This window comes from Aquarana catesbeiana, linkage group LG03, assembly GCF_042186555.1.
Source record: "Aquarana catesbeiana isolate 2022-GZ linkage group LG03, ASM4218655v1, whole genome shotgun sequence".
NCBI classification, from domain to species: Eukaryota; Metazoa; Chordata; class Amphibia; order Anura; family Ranidae; genus Aquarana; species Aquarana catesbeiana.
This window is the reverse complement of record NC_133326.1, coordinates 153,047,252-153,066,842: the sequence shown is the minus strand read 5'-3', so window position 1 is coordinate 153,066,842 and position 19,591 is coordinate 153,047,252. Positions and strand designations below refer to the sequence as shown.

Sequence of the window (19,591 nt, the reverse complement as noted above, 5' to 3'; positions counted from 1 at the left end):
AACTAACTGACCGCATCAACCACTATCTAGAATGAAGTGGAATCTCCCGGCTTCAGGCCTCCGACTTCCTTTCCCTCAACACACCCATTACGGAAGAGGAACTCATGTCAACCATCAAAACTCTACCTACGTGTAAATCCCCTGTCCAGACGGTGTCCCCTATGAGTATTATAAATTCTTTCCTCTACTACTCCTGCCACATATGTGTAAACTCTTTGATGCCTTCCTTCAGCAAATTCTCATTCCCTCAGACATGCAAATATCATTCCTCACTTTAATACCGAAACCTGACAAGGATCCCTCTCTATGTGCTAGCTATAGGCCTATAGCATTCTTAAACTCTGAACTGAAAATTTTCACCAAACTCCTCTCAATATGCCTGAACACGATATTACCCTCTTTAATACACAAAGATCAGGTCAACACAAGAAGGGTTATTGACTTAATAGATGTGGCAAACAAGGACGGCCTGGAGTCCTTAGTCCTAGGTCTGGAAGCGGAAAAGCCTTCAACTGCCTTAGATGGCCTTTCTCGTTTGCCACATTACGCCACATGGGATTCCGGGTACCCTTTCTGCAGGCTATTCTACACCTCTATACCAACCCTACATCTCAAGTGAAAACTCCTTTTGCTTTGTCTCCCTCTTTCCCGATTGCGAATGGGACCTGCCAGGGGTGCCCACTCTCAAATCTATTGTTTGCACTATGCATTGAGCCCCTGGCGTCATCCATCCGCAGAAACCCAAATGTCCCAAGCTTATGAGCTCAGCTCAGAAAAGTCACTGTTAACCTCTTTCCTCTGCAACCCGAAGATACCTGCTGGTCTCACTCACCAGATGTTTTCACCCTGGGCAACGCGGAACCTATTCCACTTTGGCCACTTGGTAGACCCTAGAGCACGTAAATTACTAACGTTTACTGAACTCCAGGAAAAATATGACTTACCTCACCAGGTGTTTTATGGATATCCGCAAATATGCCTCTATGCTCATTCCAATCTCCAATTTTTAGCTCCACCTCCCTTTGCGAGCTTAATACCAGAGCAGTGGTTCTCAACCTGGGGGTCGGGACCCCCTCGGGGGTCAAATGACGATTTGCCAGGGGTCACCGAATCCTGGGCTGTTCCTGAAGCCTGCACTGCTCTCCCAGCCTTTTCGCGGCCGCCCAGCTGGGCTGTTCCTGGAGCCCATAGCTGCCCACTCAGCCTCTTCGCAGCTCCCCTCTCAGTTCACAGCATGGCTGGGGGGGCAGAGACTAGAGGTCAGCTGACTGGTGAGGAATGAAGTGGGTGGGGCTGGAGGAGACCCTATCTCCTGATTTCGGCATCGTTGTCACTGCTGCGAGACCCCACAAAGTCGGAGACACAGTGAAGCCAGAGTCACAGTGAGTAACACTACCTGGGATTATAGTTTCCATTAAAAGTCCCCACTACAGTTCTCAGATCAGCAGATGACTTTGATCAAGAGCACCTAAGTTGGCTGATCAAAACTCCCCCCAGCACTGCCACTCATCCCATTTCCCCCCACCAAAGAGTAAGAGAAGGAATAAAAATAGAGAATACATGGAAGGGAGAGGAAAAGAGGGGAAGGAACAAAGAAAAAGGGATAGAGAAAAAGTGAGAGAATAAGAACAAGGACGGCTAGAGAGGGATGGGGGACAAGAAATTAGCATAGAGAGAGATAAAAGGGAAAGAAAGGAAAACCAAGAGAAAGATATTATGTACCAGAAAGGGTTTTAATACTGTAAGAGTGAAAGGGACTCATGGAGCGCTAAATGTCTGTGGGTTAGGGGCGCAAATTACTTGTCTTGCTTTGGGTGCTGACAACCCACGCTATGAAAATAATTTTACTGTTAGGGGTCCCCACAACTTGGGAAATTTTATCAAGGGGTCACGGCACTAGCAGGGTTGAGAACCACTGTACTAGAGGGATCAGCACGCCGGGGTCTGATCTCCAACATATACCGGCTACTTAATTCCTATTCTATACCAAAACAAGGTAAACATGCCTACATGCTCCGCTAGGAAAAGCTATTGGGAAAAGAAATCCCTGAGATGACGTGGCAGACGATCTGGTCCCAGGCGGCTAAAAGCTCCTTCTGTATGCTCTGCAAAGAGAATGCTTGTAAAATTCTTTACTTTTGGTACCTGACACCGGACGTACTCCACGTTATCTACCCCTCTAGCTTTGATCGATGCTGGTGCTGCCAGGGGGACAAAGGTACCCTCTACCACATTTACTGGAGTTGCCCCATGATAGTGCCCTTCTGGACGGTGACACAGTGCTTTTTGTCCCGCTTCTTTGGGGTGCAGGTCCCCTTTACGCCAACATTTTTCTTACTGGGCGTGTCACCATTACCACTTGCCAAACCATCCAAGAAGCTACATAGACATGTTCTGATAGCTGCACGATGTCTGGTTGCCCTCAACTGGAAGCGCGCTCCCCACCCTCTCAAGAAGATCTGTGCACCAGAATAAAAGATGTGGAACTAATGGAAAAAAATGACACCTAGATTACAGGATAGGTTGGAAATGCACGATAAGGTCTGGGAGGAGTGGCACTGCCGGGAGGACCCGCCCTGAGCCGATGGTTGAGCTACTACCTTATTTTCCCATCTTCTCTTTATTATCTTATTTCTTCAATTTTCTTTATCCCTTCTCTCTTTTCTATGTTTTCTTTTATGTTTTCTCTCACACTCCATAGGCTCTCACATAGCCTATGGCAAATTTAAATTATTTTCTAACAGTTCATAGAATGATTTAGCAATGATCCTGCACCAATTACTGCTACAATGTCTGTACTGGCTATATTCCTGTTCTAGCACTGCCTGGAAATTACTGTGTTCTGTCTATGTTCTTTGTACATGCTGAAATAATTAATAAAACTGTTATTTGAAAAAAAAAGAAAAATATCAAAGAGACTGAATATAATGAGGAAAAAAAAACCCCACTGGTAAATGGTTGGGATATGCTTTTAACCAGAAGGTTGCTCTACATCACCAACACATTTTCTACAGTGAAGTGGTGCCCAGAATCACAGTCAGGAAGTTTGGGCATGCTACTGTTAAAAGAATTATCTAACAGACCCTGAAAGGACAACCAAATAATACATTATTTAAACTTATCATCTACGTTCCAAGCAGGTACCCACAGTGACCTATGCATATGGACAGACATAACTGACATGCAAGACACCAACTTAAAGGCTTCTTGGAGACCATCACAGCTGAAAAGGAGAACTTTATGCATTTGAAAAATACCTTGTAAAACTTAAGGGTCGTGATTTGAGGTAGAGGATCTCTTTTAAAAAGATGGGCTCTATTCAGATCTGTTTTCATACATTAAAGTCACCGCCGGTAGAGGGCAGAGAGAGGTTCCAGCTAAATCAAACTGGGACCTAAACAAGGATTCTAGCTGAGCATCAGTGAAGTCCCTAAATGCAAAGACTGTATTCACTAAGGTGATGTCCGCTAATCTCCTATCGAGCAGAAAAATTTCCTTCACATGTTTAGGTGAAGGCCATGATATAATAGGCAGCTTCCAGGCCTCACACAGGAAGTTTTCCAGATAGGAAGGAACTGTCAAGGTATTTGCAACAGTGTAAGCCATATAAGACCATAACCTCATGTAGGAGAGTGTGCTCCTTAAAGTATCAGGATTAGCCTAAGATTTTGAATCAAAGTCAGAAATTATTACAAGTGCCTTGATCACACTGGAGGAGGAAGTGCCAACAGGGTCAGAGGTATGTGCTACTGAAGTATCCACGCAACTTCACTAAATAGGAGCAGCAGCAGACAAACCCTTTCCTAAGAGTAGGGAAAGAGAGAGTGCATGATGCAAGTGATGTCAGCACTAAGGATTCAAACAGATACCTGGTTAAAGAACCTGAGCATTCAAACTAAAAAGAAAAATAGGGATGCAGGGCAGTAGCCGGGTGGTGAGAGACCATGTCATCTCTCTGCTCCCCCACCCGCCAGCCCACTGATTGGCCAGCCGCCCGCTCACCTGCCGACTGGCCAGCCCGCTCACCCACTGAGCCACTCACCCAGGCACTCACCTGTCCACCAAGCTGCCCGCCCGCCGAGCTGCCTGCTCACTCGCCCGTCCACTGAGCTGCCCGCCCGCTGAACCACCCTCTCACTCACCTGTCCGCCAAGCTGCCCACCTGCTCACTCACCCGCAACTAATTTATCGGGGGGGGGCAATTGCCCCGTTGCCCCCCCCCCTGGATCCGCTCCTGTAAAAACATGGATGAGCGAGTTTTGGGTGGAGGAACTTAACTTGCCTGCCCAGAGTCCTGATCTCAACCCTATAGAACACTTTTGGGATGAATTAGAGTGGAGAAAACAAGCCAGGCCTTCACGTCCACATCAGTGTCTGACCTCACAAATGCGCTTCTGAAATAATGGTCAAATGTTCCCACACCTCTAACCCATGTGGACAGCCTTCCCAGAAGAGTTGAAGTGGTTATAGATACAAACAACTATATATATATATATATATATATATATATATATATATATATATATATATATATATATATATATATATATATATATATATATATATATATATATATATATATATTTATTTATATATATATATATATATATATATATATATATATATTTATGGTCGGAGCCCTATGTCCGATATGGACATAGATAACACTTATAGTAAAGATAAGACTTACCATCGGAGATAGACCTGAAAGCGTGGACTTACCATATGAAATGGACCTGAAAGTGTGCCTTGGTCTAATGGCTGGTATGCCAAAATAAGGGGGCATACCCTGGTTTAAGAAATGATTATTCTGTAAGAGAAATGAATGAAATGAATAGTTGAGAAATGCTGTGAAATGGGGATGGGAGGGTGGGTATCGCGCACAGGAAACCGACAAGCACCACAGGTGAGCGGGCTGCTTAAATACCCCCCGGGCTCCTCCCATGAATTCAGGCCACCATACTGGCCTTCCTACTTATGGTCGGAGCCGTATGTCCGATATGGACATAGATAACACTTATAGTAAAGATAAGACTTACCATCGGAGATAGACCTGAAAGCGTGGACTTACCATATGAAATGGACCTGAAAGTGTGCCTTGGTCTAATGGCCGGTATGCCAAAATAAGGGGGCAAAAACATTCAGGTAGGGTTATAATTTTATTGGTTTTCAGATATTTATTGGGCCAATTTGGAGAATGCCTGTGCCATCTCTGTTTGCGGATTGGGGATATACCGGGCGAAGCAGGCTGATTTCCACCTGCCTAGTCTTCTGATGATGTGGTCTGGAACCCCGTGGCGAGACGCTGCGGAGGCTGCTCCGATGCGAAAGGAGTGTCCGGAATACTGACTAGGGTTAAGGTGAAGATTGCGGAGAAGTATCCTTATGTGTTTCACAAACTGAGAGGCGCTTAAGGGTTTAACTGGGAATGGTAGAAGGGGACTGCTGTCTGGTTGCTCAGGCAGGAGTGACAGGAGTCGGTTGAGTACAGTGACTGGACACCAGCTGTTGTTGGTTTTGTAGAGGTGAATGTTCACTCCTGAGCCCGTTTGCTGGGTTTTAGAGACCTCGAGGTGCAGAATGAAATGGTCTTGGTATCGAAGCAAGTGCCGTCTGCATAGTACTTGGTCTGTGGGTCTGTTAGAGGTGAATTCGCCAGGTCGCAAGAACCCATAGTAAGCTAAATATATGGCTGCTGGTAAGACCGTGCTGGGGAGCAGACCGAATGGCGAAGTAGCCAGAATAGTTGACATGTCCCTAAAGATGGGCCCCGTAATGGGTAAGCGCTTGGTGATGATGACTGGTTGTTGTTTCTGAATGCCCCTTAGGATGGCTCGTATAGCGTGTGATGAGAACAGTGAAGATTTCGTGGGGTCTTCAAGCGTCAAGAAATGTTGAATGCCTGCTAGGTATAGCCGAATGGTATTGTAGGATAAGGCCAGCTGCGTGTGACAGTGTGCAGTGAAGGCCAGTACCTGTTTGACATCTGTTGGTCCTTTACGGCAGGATGTGAGGAATTTGTTGAACGCCTTCCAAGCTGTCTGGTAGGCTTTGAGTGTGTTGTGAGAGAGTGAATGATTGATGAGTTGCGTTGCTCTGTGTAAATGTTGAACTAGTCCAGGGTCAGTTGTGACCAGACAGGGATAGGGGCCGACATTGGTTCGGCATCAGGAACCTGTTCAAAAAAGGAGGTGTAATTAAAACGTGACAGTGCGTCAGCAGCTAAGTTGTATCTGCCGGGAATAAATGCACAGTGTATATTAAACTGACGCTGTAAAGACAGTTGTACCAATCTGCGCAGGAAGGACATGACTGCTAGGGACTTGGACCTGCCTCTGTTGATGATGTCTGCTGTGGCCTGGTTGTCGGTGGTGAAGACTACGGTTTGTCCTGTCCAGTGGTGGCCCCAGAGCTGTGCAGCTGCCACTATGGGATAAAGTTCAAAGAGGGCAGATGTTTGAGTAAAGCCGGGTATCAACAGTATCTGTTGAGGCCAGGGTCCTGAAAACCAATGGTGGCCAAAAATTGCCGCGAAACCTGTGGAGGCTGCAGCGTCTGTCACTACCTGGGGTGACAGGGGCGAAACCATGGGTATAAATAGGGATATGCCGTTCCAGGCGGACAAGAATTCCTCCCACATAGATAGGTCCGCTATAGCTGCGGAGTCTAGATTTAAGATCTGATCGGGGTCTTGAGTTTCTGACAGGAATCTAAGCAGGCGTGATACAAAGGTGAGGCCTTGTGGAATAATTCGCATGGCGAAATTAAGCATTCCCAGGAGAGATTGTAACTGCTTTTTGGTACAGCCCTTGGTATGTGTGAATTCGTGAAGGACCGCCCTAATGCGTGTTAGTTTGTCGAGGGGGAGACTGGCTTGCATAGCGCAGGTATCCAAGCTGACCCCGAGAAAGGTGATGATGTGTGCTGGGCCGTCGACTTTGTGCTCGGCGATGGGAACATTGAGGTTTCCGAATATCACTCTGAGTTTGTCGAGGTCTCCTGGGGGCTTGCTGGGAGGTTCTATTAGTAGGAAGTCATCCAGGTAATGGATGACTTCTTGGCATTGACCCTTGTGTAACAGTATCCACACAAGGGACTGAGCGAACGTGTCGAAGAGCCACGGACTACTCTTCGAACCGAAGGTCAGTTTTGTGGCAAAATAATATGCCTCCTTCCACTTGATGCCATGCCAGCACCAAAGGGATGGGTGGATGGGCAGGAACTTGAAGGCATCCGAGATGTCGGCTTTGGAGAGCCAGGCACCTGTACCTGCTTTGATGATTGCTTGTATTGCCATGTCGACGGAGGAATATTTTAGGGAGAACTCTTCGGAGGGGATCAGGGAATTGAGACTGGGGATGTGGGAAGAATGAGGCGCAGACAGGTCGTACACCAAACGCAATTTATTCGTGAACTTGCCCTTGACAAGCCCAATAGGGCTGACTCTTCATGTGCTGAAAGGGGGGCAAGTGAAAGGGCCTATAACGTACTCTCGATCTACCTCTGCTTGTAAGAGCTGATCTATGGCTTGTTCGTCAATGGCTGCTGAACGAAGATTGGCACATTCGTGAGTACTGTGGGGTAGTGAAATGAGGCCGGTGTGAAAGCCTGCTGTGAAGCCTTGGATAAGGTAGGTGGCCAGAGAAGGGGTGAGATGTGAGGTGAGGTACAGTCCTAACCATAAGAGGTTGATCCGGCTTAGTCATGCCCTCTTGTGTTGTTTGACTTCACACAAATTCCTTGGGTGTGCTCTTTGGCATAAGGTGCAGATGTGGAGTAGGCGGCACTGGCTGAAGTTGCAGGACCCGTAGTTGTAGTTATTACAGATGGCTGCCCCTCCCACGGTTCGGACTGGGCGTCCGAATTTGTCCACCTGAGGCGTTGGTTCAGGGGGCGACTGACCCTGAATTGTACCCGAGGTAGAGGGAAACTCGAAGGGCCGTTTGATCGCCGCATTGGCGCACCAGGTGGCAGTGTGGGTGGCGGACTGACAAATCGCACACAGAGGTGAGCGTAAGCCGGCAAAGTGGCGGCAGAAGAGCTCTGTGTCCATGAGACTCCAATTTGTCGTAGTCTGGAACTGTGTGAGTCTAGCGGCGGCCTTAGCGGAAAAGGAACGGTGGTAATCATAAAATGCAAATCCTCCATACTTGTAGCCCAAGTCTACTACCGTATGGAGATACAAGTCCAGCTCTTCCCGTCTGCTGGGGGTGGCTGAGCATAGGACATCTCTGAGCATGCCAAAGGCCAGGGTAAATTCTGGGACCGATAATTTGCGATTCAATCTGGGGTCTTTGGCTTTAAGGACCACCGATATGTCACCCCAGGAGTAGGCCTTATTTTCCGCCAAATCGTGTACGGAAATAAGGAGAGAGGCCAGGTTGATGTCCCTGCCGTCCAAAATGTCCTTCCTGATACTGGTTGGGACCAGATGGGAGGGGTAGACAATGGGGCTCCAGCCTGAGGTACCTGCAGGAAGAGGTGTCAAGGTTTGAGTTGCGGTTGGGTCGGGGACAGCTGTGGCCGGTCGAGCCTCCAGGAGTGCCACCCTGGTTTGGACGTCTGTAACTGAGGTAGACAATGATGACACCATCGTGTGTAATTGTGAGATAGCTGATGATATTGACTGGAGGGATGCCTGTTGGGTACTGGGTCCTGCAGCTGGTGGGGGAAAGAGGAGTTTGAAGAGCTCGCCTTTCCTCGCTGTGGCGGGGAAGGGCACACCTCTGCGTCTCAGCTCTGCCATCAGTTTGGGGATAGTCCATCCCCTGAGGGACTGCACGCTGCCGCTCTCTGAGACCGGGGAAGGTGACAGGGGGGCCGTGAAGTCTTCGCTGCCGGCCTGAGACATAGTTGATCTGGTGAGAATCTCCTGTCTTGAGCTCTTATTTTCCGGTTGACTGTAACCTATTGGGGGTGACATGAATTTCAAGTTTTTCTTTGATCCCCTGAGTCATACTTACCCGACTTATCCTCCCATTCTTCTTTTTTTTTTTTTTTTACCTGGGGGGATATCGTCCAACCTGGTGCAGGGTGGACCTACTGAACTTTGACTGACCTAGAGAAAATGAAAGGTGATAATTCGTGAAGGGATTGCTAACTAACTTGAAACAACGATTTGTATGGTGCTTGCAATCTTGTGACAATGAAATGATTCGAAATGTTTGCCTTGATTATGAAATGAATGAACTCCATGACAGAGGTCCGGTCTGGTCGTGTCGTGACTGATCCGACCGTGAACTGGGCTCTGGAGCATGTACTGAAATGAGGCAACTGAAAAAACATTGGTGCACACCGGGACGAATCGGTGCCTGTTTGATGCATCTGGATTCGAATCGGAGCGCAGTATGAAATGAATGAGAGAAATGTTAACCTTGACCGAGGCTCGAATTGGTTGTGCCGTATTTTGCGACTGGCAACGAACCGAGCTCTGGTATAGGTATGGATACGGCCGAAACAAGTGAGGCATTCCGTGACGAATCGGTGCAACTCAGATGCGACTGGTTTCGAAACGGTGATGCGCTGTGGGAGTGAAATGGTAGTAATTGCATGACAGAGACACGGATCAGTCGCCCGATATCTGCGACTAGCTATAATCCGGACTCTGGAGCATGTTTCAGAAATGAGGCCGAGCCCTGGGGCACGCCGTAACGAATCGGTGCATGGAAGATGCGACTGGATTCGAAGCGGAGCGCGGTAAGTGCAGGTGTAACATATCGTTTGCCATGACGGAGGCGCGAATCAGTCGCGCTGTTGTAGCGACTGACTACGAATCGGACTCCGGAGCATGTACTGAAATGTGGCCAATCCTGGGGCACGCCGAGACGAATCGGTGCATTTCCATGCGACTGAATTCATGTCGGAACGTGATACGTGGTAATGAAATGATAACCATGACAGAGATACGAATGACTGAAATAACGTAACTCTGGAGCATGTACTGAAATGAGGCCGTGACTACTGGGGCACACCAGAGCGAATCGGTGCATCTTTTTAGGTGCGACTGGATTCGAATCGGAGCGCGGTAGGTGACTGAAATGAGAAATGATTGAAATGATTTGAAATGTTAGAAATGAGTTTAGAAATGTTTCAGAAATGAGAAATGATTGGCAACGAACTGACTTGATCCGATAGATTTGAGAATTGCGACTCGCTGTGGCTGTCTACAGACGTATATGAAATCACCGACATGCTAGAAATTAAGCGACGTCTGCGTCGCGGTGGTTTTCGAGTAAGGCGAACGGTAACATAACGATAGTACGAGTGATATACATTGCGGTTACGTTTGTAAAAAGCGAGTGATACGAAAATTTGAAATCACGGTTTAGTGACATGATATGAAAACGAAAAAACAAAGTCCGACGGGACCCTACCTGCGACAGCCAAGCCAGACGCGTGGTACGAACTACGAACGGTAAACACGGACTTCGAAGGTTTTGAGCACGGAAATAACGAATACGGGAACTTCGCGAGACAACAACTTGCGGACGTTGGTATTCGAATAGTCGGCCTAGTGACGTAACGTATCGCGCACAGGAAACCGACAAGCACCACAGGTGAGCGGGCTGCTTAAATACCCCCCGGGCTCCTCCCATAAATTCAGGCCACCATACTGGCCTTCCTACATATATATACATATATGCTATGTGTATTTTTGGAAGATTTAATACTACAGTGCTGTATTTAACAGTGATATCACTTTTATTGATTTCATTATATCAGAGGTAGTACTTGAGTTCAGTTAGCCATTCCTTGGCTAACTGATTTAAAACGCCCTTGTGCAGCATCTTAAGGAAACACACTGGGAAGCATTCAACATTTCCAGAGGTAAAATTTACTTAGGGAATTGTGAGAGACCGGGATAAACCTAAGGTTGTACCACTGTTTTAGGATAGCACTCAGCGGCTTACAAGCCAGTACACACCGGCATTGAAGTGCCACATGCTGAGCTCATTGCACAAATATTACTTACCAACATATATGTGTCACATTCTGAGGTATGCTTACACAGGGAGACACTAGAGATTGCACCAGTGCTCTAAAAGTAGGCAGCACTCTGTTGCTTACTGACACAGTACCACAGGTTCAGAAAGCACCGTAATGTAGAGCCCAGTGCCCAAAGGACACTATCCAGAGACTCTTTGCCTAGTCCATGGGCTTAACCACAGATAAAGTCTCTAGAAACTGGGTCTCATCAGAGGTTGCACCATGGCTCTCAACCTGGAAAGTGCATTGTGGCTAACTTACATAAACTAATACAAGGTTCAAAAAGCACCACAGACAGAGCCCAGTGCTCAAAGGTCACAATCCAGGCTAAACCCACAGTTTATATTCCAGGGGGGGTCCAAGTACAGCCTACAAGGCTATGCTAAAGATTAGCCGATCCGGATAACTATAGTAGCTCAAGCAGAACCATGGAGTTCTCGACTGAACATAAAACACATTGGTGGAGAAGAAGCAAAATAAATAAGGGATACATTTTTCGTCAGCAGAGCTGAAAAGAAAGAATCCAAAACTAGAACATTAGCAAAAAACTGAGGCTGGATGGTTAGGGGTGAAATTATATGAGGTAGTTTTTTTTTCTGTTTGCCATTGTCCACCTTCTGAAGGCAGCTACAAATAACCACATGTCCAGGAATTACTACAACCCTGCCTCCCTCAATAGACAATAGATGTCCACTTTGCCTACTTTCATTTCAACTTCCTTTATCCCTGCATTCCCCATTTTCAATAAATGGAGAAAGGTGGGATGATGTCATCTTAAATGGACATCTCTGTGAATTTTCTACAAAGTGCATTTTGTTCATTTGTTTTACAGAGTGAAGGAGAAATATTCAAGAACGTAGAATCTCCATGGTTCAGATGTACTAAAAACACATACAAATGTACAATACATAAATATTTGAACTGATCACTTTGCTTGCAGTATTTAACTGTGATTGATAAATGTTTGATCTAAAGTTACTAACCAGCTCTCCTTTACTTCCTTTGTAGCCTGGAGTTCCAAATATTGTCATTGGGTCACCCTAAATAAACAGAGACACACAAGTTAGCATGCTATTAAGGATTTTGCCTCACTCATGTAATTATCTGTCTTTCTCTCTCTATCTCTCTCTCATATGAACAAAGCATTATATAAATAAAGTACATATTATGTTTTGAGTATTTATAATTTAGTTAAAGATAGTAGTGTTCAACAGTATTCACAATTATCTTTGTGAATAACTCCAGGACTGTGCAATATATTGGAATTAATAAGCTGAACTTAAATGCAATGCTATGTTCAACAGTAAACAAATAACAGTATCAATATCTATACTTATATCTATGCTGCAATCAGAAATGTTGTGGATCTTAAACCCTCGACATCAGGGCTAGGGAAAGGGGTGGGTAGGAGGACCTGTTGACCTGGGCACAATGGTTTACTGTAGTGATGGAGGAGCCTTCCTTCTGTTACAAGGCTGACAGAAGTAGTGACAGCGGCATTACTACTCCTGTCAGCAAAGTGCTAGGAGTGGCGAGGAGAGGTAAAGAGACCCTGTAGTAGGTGTCTGTTGTGTTCTCTCTCCCCCTCTTCCATCCTGCAAGTGTAGAACTCCTGTATTCAGAAGCTGGTAGTGGTGTTCACATGGATATAGGACCTGCACTATCATGAAGGAGGAGAACATACGCACAGCCGAGTGCAGAAGTGTACAGCCAGGAGGAGGCGGGGCTGTGCTCTCTTTCCCTCCTGCTTCCTGCTTCTCCCTCCCATCAGTGTAGTGATCCTGTATCCTGTAAATACAGCTGCTGGCTTCTGCATACAGATGCGCTGACAGCTCATGGCTTTTCTGGGTTTCTTTACCTGCCCCTACCCACATATTTCTTCTGTTATCCTACACCCCCCAGCCAACTCCTCCCACACTGGCAGCAGAAATTACAGGCTGGGGCTGGTAAGCAAACCCTGAAAAATTCCAATCTATCAATGCAACTGTATATAGAAGCCAGCAGGGTCACGGTAGCCTGGGTGCAGAAATATTTCAGGCGCCCCCACATGGGCATGGTCATCTTATTAACCCCTTACAAATGTTTCTATGGCAATGACTACACCTCTCATACATGTGGCTTTTTAGAGCTGTTTTATATTTATATATGGCTGGGAGGCAAAGGACAATCCATGGGTCCCCTTTTTTGGCAACAAACAGCAGCATCACTTGGCTCATTAACCACTTTACCCCCGGAAGGTTTCACCCTCTTCATGACCAAGCCATTTTTTGCGATATGGCACTGCGTTGCTTTAACTGTCAATTTTTTCACAAATAGAGCTTTCTTTTGGTGGTATTTGATCACCTCTGTGGTTTTTATTTTTTGCACTTTAAACAGAAAAAGACCGACAATTTTGAAAAAAAAAATTGTATTTTTTACTTTCTGCTATTAAACATATCCAATAAAAAAATGTAAAAAAATGTAATTTCTTCATCAATTTAAAGAGGAAGTAAATGCAGAAGAAATATTCCCAGTAATCATATGGCCGCTATGTACAGCATTTATAAACTCACCAGGATAAGAATTAGCGTTCTAGGATCTTTCTTTCTGCAGCTTGGTTTATTTTTTATCTGTTCCTGCCTAAGCCGGCACCATGTTTGTGGTTGCCTTCCGATTCCAGCCTCATCTGTACTTCCGCCCTTTCCTTTCTGTCAAAGCAAGAATCTCGGGCATGCTCAGTAAAGATTAACCAAGCCTCATTCTAGTATATCATTACCATGGCAATGGCCCGGGAAATCAACAAGAGCACACATGCAAATATCCTCCCAGCGTTAAACATGAATGTCCTTGTTCATGCCCCCTGTGACGTAGCTGGTCATATGGGGTGTTTCATGAACATCGGGATCTCGTAGGATTGTGATGCAGTGCAGCTCTACTATCAGACGCATGGCACATAGATGCATAGACTGACGTCTTACTGAGTGTGCCGTAAATGAGGGACAAAATGCAAGTGCAAAGTGAAGTCACTGAAACAGAACGGTGATATCACCTAAACAGCGCAATCTTTACAATTTTTAAAGCCACCTACAAGTAAGTGACTGCAAAATGCTTTACATGCGGTAAAGTTGGGTAGGGGAATTTACAACCACTTTAAGTCAATATATATTCTGCTACATGTTTTTGGTGAAAAAAAAAATACCAAGAAGTGTATATTGATTGGTTTGTGCAAAAGTTATTGTGTTTACAAACTATGGGATATTTTTATTCATTTTTATTTTTATTTTTACTAGTAATGGCGGTGATCAGCGATTTTTAGCGGGGCTGCGACATTGTGGCTGACAAATCCGACACTAAGGCACACTTTTTGGGGACCAGTGACACTAATACAGTGATCATTGCTAAAAAAATGCACTCTCACTTACTAATGAAACTGTCAGGAAAGGGGTTAACAACAGAGGCGATCAAAGGGTCAAGTGTGCTCCTAGGGAGTGCTTTCTAACAGTGTGGGGGATGGCTTGATTAGAGGAAGAGAGAGATCTGTGTTCCTGCTTAGCAGAAACACAAGATCTCCATCTTCCTGTCTGATAGAACAGTGGTCTGCCTCTCCTGTCAATGATGGGTGGGCTCAATCACAGCCCGAGCCAGTCGCTGGAGGTGTGCGCAAGCGCATCAGACCCTGGAAGAAGCCACAACATATAGGTGCGTTGTTTCGTGCAGCCAGGCCGCCCTGCCACAGTAAATGTGCGGTGGGTGTCTGGAACTGGTTAATAATAAAAATTAGCTCCCAGCATGAAACAATGAGAAGGAAGAGAGAATACTTCATAGTGAAACACCTTTTTTTTTCTATTAAAAAGAAATATTCACTAAACACTTACATTATCTCTGTCCTCTCGCCTCGTGGAGTGACCCTCCACTCCTCCGCAGCCTCTCGTCTGTCCCCTCCTGTGGGCAGGCTGGGGAGTGTCTCTGCCCCCAGGGATTGCTATGGGGCCACTGGCGATAGGAACTTTATGTCCCACAGTGTTTTGCAACTGCTTGAGTCCTGGCTGGTGATGGGCTCCCTCCCCCTGCCAATGAGGAAGCAGGGGAGGGAACAGAGAGGGCGGCTTGGCTCTGAGAGCGGCGCTCACACACATGGCAGTGTGAGGAGGAGAGGGAGGGGGGAAATCCCTGCAGGAGCTGACAGGCTCGATCTCACAGTGGATTAATGTGAACGCGAACGGCGAGAGGTGCAGGGTCACTGGTGACAGAGTAGCCCCTGCTACATAAATGAGTGCCACTGGAGCTTCGGCGCCCCCCACTGCCTCAGCTTGCGACGCCTGGGCATGGTGCACCCTGTGCACCCGTCCAGGATCGGCCCTGATCCAGTGCTGTCCAGATCTGACAGCAGCCTTTGAAGGTATATGGCTTTGAATACCTTCACATCCATTGATTATGTATGGATGGGTTTGAAGGTAACTAAAGCCATTCGTACAAATGTGTAAAGATGAGGTGAGCACAATAGTGGCTGACCACTATACTCACTTCAGAGTTTAGAACTATGAATGGATTTGTTAACAACCACAAATCCATTCATAAATGTAAAAACAATGAAACTATAAAGACAGGAACTTTAAATAAATTTTATGAGCTTTAGGGTACCTTTACACCAACATTAGAACACAACAACTGGTGTGCGTTGGGATGGCAAGCAGTGCCAATGTACCAATTGCAGTGCATCACACTGCTCACACAATGACATCTCATTTAGTTCTATTGACTGCAGCACGATGCGAGGCAGTAGATTGCCTAGCACTGCGCTAAAAAAAGAGGAGATAAGGTATTTTACCTGGTCTTGTGGTGGGTCTGCGTTGAAATAGCCACCCAACATAGTCCTACCACACTTGGTGTGCCACCTAACACAGTCCTACCTCACAAATATTTGCAAATAGCAAACTTTTCAAATTTAAAGAGACTCAGCACAGCATGAACGGCGTGGCAGCTTGGCATCTTTGCCCTGGGTGCTGGATGACATTATCCCGGTACTGCTCAATATACTGTATCCATCAGCGTATGACACGCACGTTTTCCCCCTTAAAATAGGGGGAAAATCGTGTGTGCGTGTTATACGCCGATATAGGCTGCCACCGATGGGTAGGAGGGGATGAGCGCTGCCGAAATAGAGCTGGATCTTCTGTGTACTCGGCTCTGCTCGCAGTCACGCTCAGTCTCGCCCCCCTGGAGGGCTACTAGCATGGACGTCCTGGCATTGGACCGGCGTTATGTCTATCATAGGATCCGGGCCAATCGGCGAGACTGGGCGTGACGCTGAGCAGGAGATCCGGCTCTATTTCGGCAGTGCTCGTCCCCATCTATCCCTCGATGGCAGCATATATAACAGCAAGGCTGCAGATGGACACTGAGCAATGCTGCAGATGGACACTGAGCAGACTGAAGGTGGGCACTGATTAGGTTGCAGATGGGCACTGATTAGACTGCAGGTGGGCACAGATCAGGCTGCAGATGGGCACAGATCAGGCTGCAGATGGGCACAGATCAGGCTGCAGATGGGCACAGATCAGGCTGCATTGATGCTCACTGACCATTATTTTGCTTCAAAGTGTTTTTTTTTTTTTTTTTTAAGTTTTTTTTCCTGAAACTTCCCTCTTAAATTGGGGTGCATGTTATACGTTGGCACATGTTATACGGCGAAAAATGTAATAATGTATTGTTGTTACTGTTAGACAATAAGATCTGTTTAGATACCTAGTCTGTTACACTTTTTTTCATAAGTGCTTGATTAGGTTATGCCAAAAAACCTAAATACAAAACAAATATTTTGGCCTTTTACCCTTTCTCCCTTGTAACCATTCACTCCTCGATCACCCTATAAAAAAAAAAAATATACATAGTTAACATTCTATGCTAGAAATAAACCATACCATAGCACAGCCTGTGAGGTGCAGATAATGTATATATATTGAACATACTGCATATATATATATATATATATATATATATATATATATACACAGTGGGGACGGAAAGTATTCAGACCCCCTTAAATTTTTCACTCTTTGGTATAATTGCAGCCATTTGCTAAAATCATTTAAGTTCATTTTTTTCCTCATTAATGTACACACAGCACCCCATATTGACAGAAAAACACCGAATTGTTGACATTTTTGCAGATTTATTCGAAAAGAAAAACGGAACTATCACATGGTTCTAAGTATTCAGACCCTTTGCTGTGACACTCATATATTTAACTCAGGTGCTGTCCATTTCTTCTGATCATCCTTGAGATGGTTTTACGCCTTTATTTGGGTCCAGCTGTGTTTGATTATACTGATTGGACTTGATTAGGAAAGCCACACACCTGTCTATATAAGACCTTACAGCTCACAGTGCATGTCAGAGCAAATGAGAATCATGAGGTCAAAGGAACTGCCTGAAGAGCTCAGAGACAGAATTGTGGCAAGGCACAGATCTGGCCAAGGTTACAAAAAAAAATTCTGCTGCACTTAAGGTTCCTAAGAGCACAGTGGCCTCCATAATCCTTAAATGGAAGACGTTTGGGCAGACCAAAACCCTTCCTAGAGCTGGTCGTCTGGCCAAACTGAGTTATCGGGGGAGAAGAGCCTTAGTAAGATGGTAAGAGAGGTAAAGAAGAACCCAAAGATCACTGTGGTTGATGGGAGAAAGTATATATATACAGTATCTCACAAAAGTGAGTACACCCCTCACATTTTTGTAAATATTTTAATTTATCTTTTCATGTGACAACACTGAAGAAATGACGCTGCAATGTAAAGTAGTGAGTGTACAGCTTGTATAACAGTGTAAATATGCTGTCCCCTCAAAATAACTCAACACACGGCTATTAATGCCTAAACCGCTGGCAACAAAAGTGAGTAAACCCCTAAGTGAAAATGTCCAAATTGGGCCCAATTAGCCATTTTTCCTCCCCGGTGTCATGTGACTCATTAGTGTTACAAGGTCTTAGGTGTAAATGGAGAGCAGCTGTGTTAAATTTGGTGTTATCGCTCTCACTCTCTCATACTGGTCACTGGAAGTTTAACATGGCACCTCATGGCAAAGAGCTCTTATGGCCTAGGCTATAAGAAGATTGCTAAGACGCTGAAACTGAGCTGCAGCACAGTGGCCAAGACCATACAGAGGTTTAACAGGACAGGTTCCACTCAGAACAGGCCTCGCCATGGTCGACCAAAGAAGTTGAGTGCACGTGCTCAGCGTCATATCCGGAGGTTGTCTTTGGGAAATAGACGCATGAGTGCTGCCAGCATTGCTGCAGAGGGTGAAGGGGTGCGGGGTCAGCCTGTCAGTGCTCAGACCATAAGCCGCACACTGCATCAAATTTGTCTGCATGGCTGTCGTCCCATATGGAAGCCTCTTCTAAAGGTGATGCACAAGAAAGCCCACAAACAGTGTGCTGAAGACAAGCAGACTAAGGACATGGATTACTGCAACCATGTCCTGTGGTTTGATGAAGCCTACATAAACTTATTTGGTTCAGATGGTGTCAAGCGTGTGTGGTAGAAACCATGTGAGGAGTACAAAGACAAGTGTGTCTTGCCTACAGTCAAGCATGGTGGTGGGAGGGTCCTGGTCTGGGGCTGCATGAATGCTGCCGGCACTGGGGAGCTACAGTTCGTTGAGGAAACAATGAATGCCAACATGTACTGTGACATACTGAAGCAGAGCACGATCCTCTCCCTTCAGAGACTGGGCCACAGGGAAGTATTCCTTTTTTTAATAATCAAAAATTTTTATTGTTTATTTCATTTATATATACACCATTTATACTACATTCTATACCCCTTTGTTCAATCAATAGAAACATACTACACATTACATCCTACATCACCTACCACCGTTTTCCCCCCTGTCCCAGCGGTCGACATTTACATATGCGAGGAGCATAAAAACCCCCCTCCGTCTATAATAGTGCTTAAAATTAAAAAAAAAAAAAAAAAAAAAAAAAAGGAATTCCCCCCTTATTCTAATTGGTGTCTTAGTCCCTTCAATTCCTTGTTATGTATTGTGAAGGAGAAAAAAAAAAAAAGGGGACCCACCCCAACGTGTTTATCATGCTTATATTTATAAAGTGTTTAAAAATAAAATTATAAATAAGTTCCTCCTTATTCTTATTAGTATCATTAATCACTTCAATTCATAATTATATATTGTGAAAAAAAAAAAAAAGGAGTTCCCCCCTTATTCTAATTGGTGTCTTTAGTCCCTTCAATTCCTTGTTAGTATTGTGAAGAAAAAAAAAAAAATTTTTTTTTTTTTAAATATAAAAAAATAAAAACCTCCGTGTATAATAGTGCTTATGATTATAAAGTGCTTAAAAAAAAAAAAAAAAAAAAAAAGCCCCCTTCCGTGTATATTCGTGTTTGTGATTATATAATTTATAAAGCGTTTTTAAAGATACATTTATGAATACATTACTTCAGTTCATTATTAAATACAACCCCTTTATTCTAGTTCGTGTCACTAACCACTAAAATTCATAATTACGAAAGTGTGCATAAAAAAAAAAGGGGGAGAGGGGGGGGGGTGGGGGAATAATATCCCTATAGTTCATAATTGTTATTAATCGTGTGCCTATCTCCTTCCCCCC

The 19,591-nt window shown here is 45.2% G+C and overlaps 1 protein-coding gene across 1 annotated transcript in view; it reads right to left on the bottom strand.

Annotated features, from left to right (window-relative positions):
* Positions 1 to 19,591, bottom strand: part of LOC141131772 (uncharacterized) — a 759,715-nt gene that overhangs the window by 286,251 nt on the left and 453,873 nt on the right. The window contains exons 82-83 of the mRNA XM_073619424.1: positions 16,796 to 16,831; positions 11,970 to 12,026 (exon numbers count right to left, since the gene is read on the bottom strand). Of these exons, the coding sequence (XP_073475525.1) occupies positions 11,970 to 12,026; positions 16,796 to 16,831 (93 nt within the window). The remainder of the gene's footprint in view (positions 1 to 11,969; positions 12,027 to 16,795; positions 16,832 to 19,591) is intronic.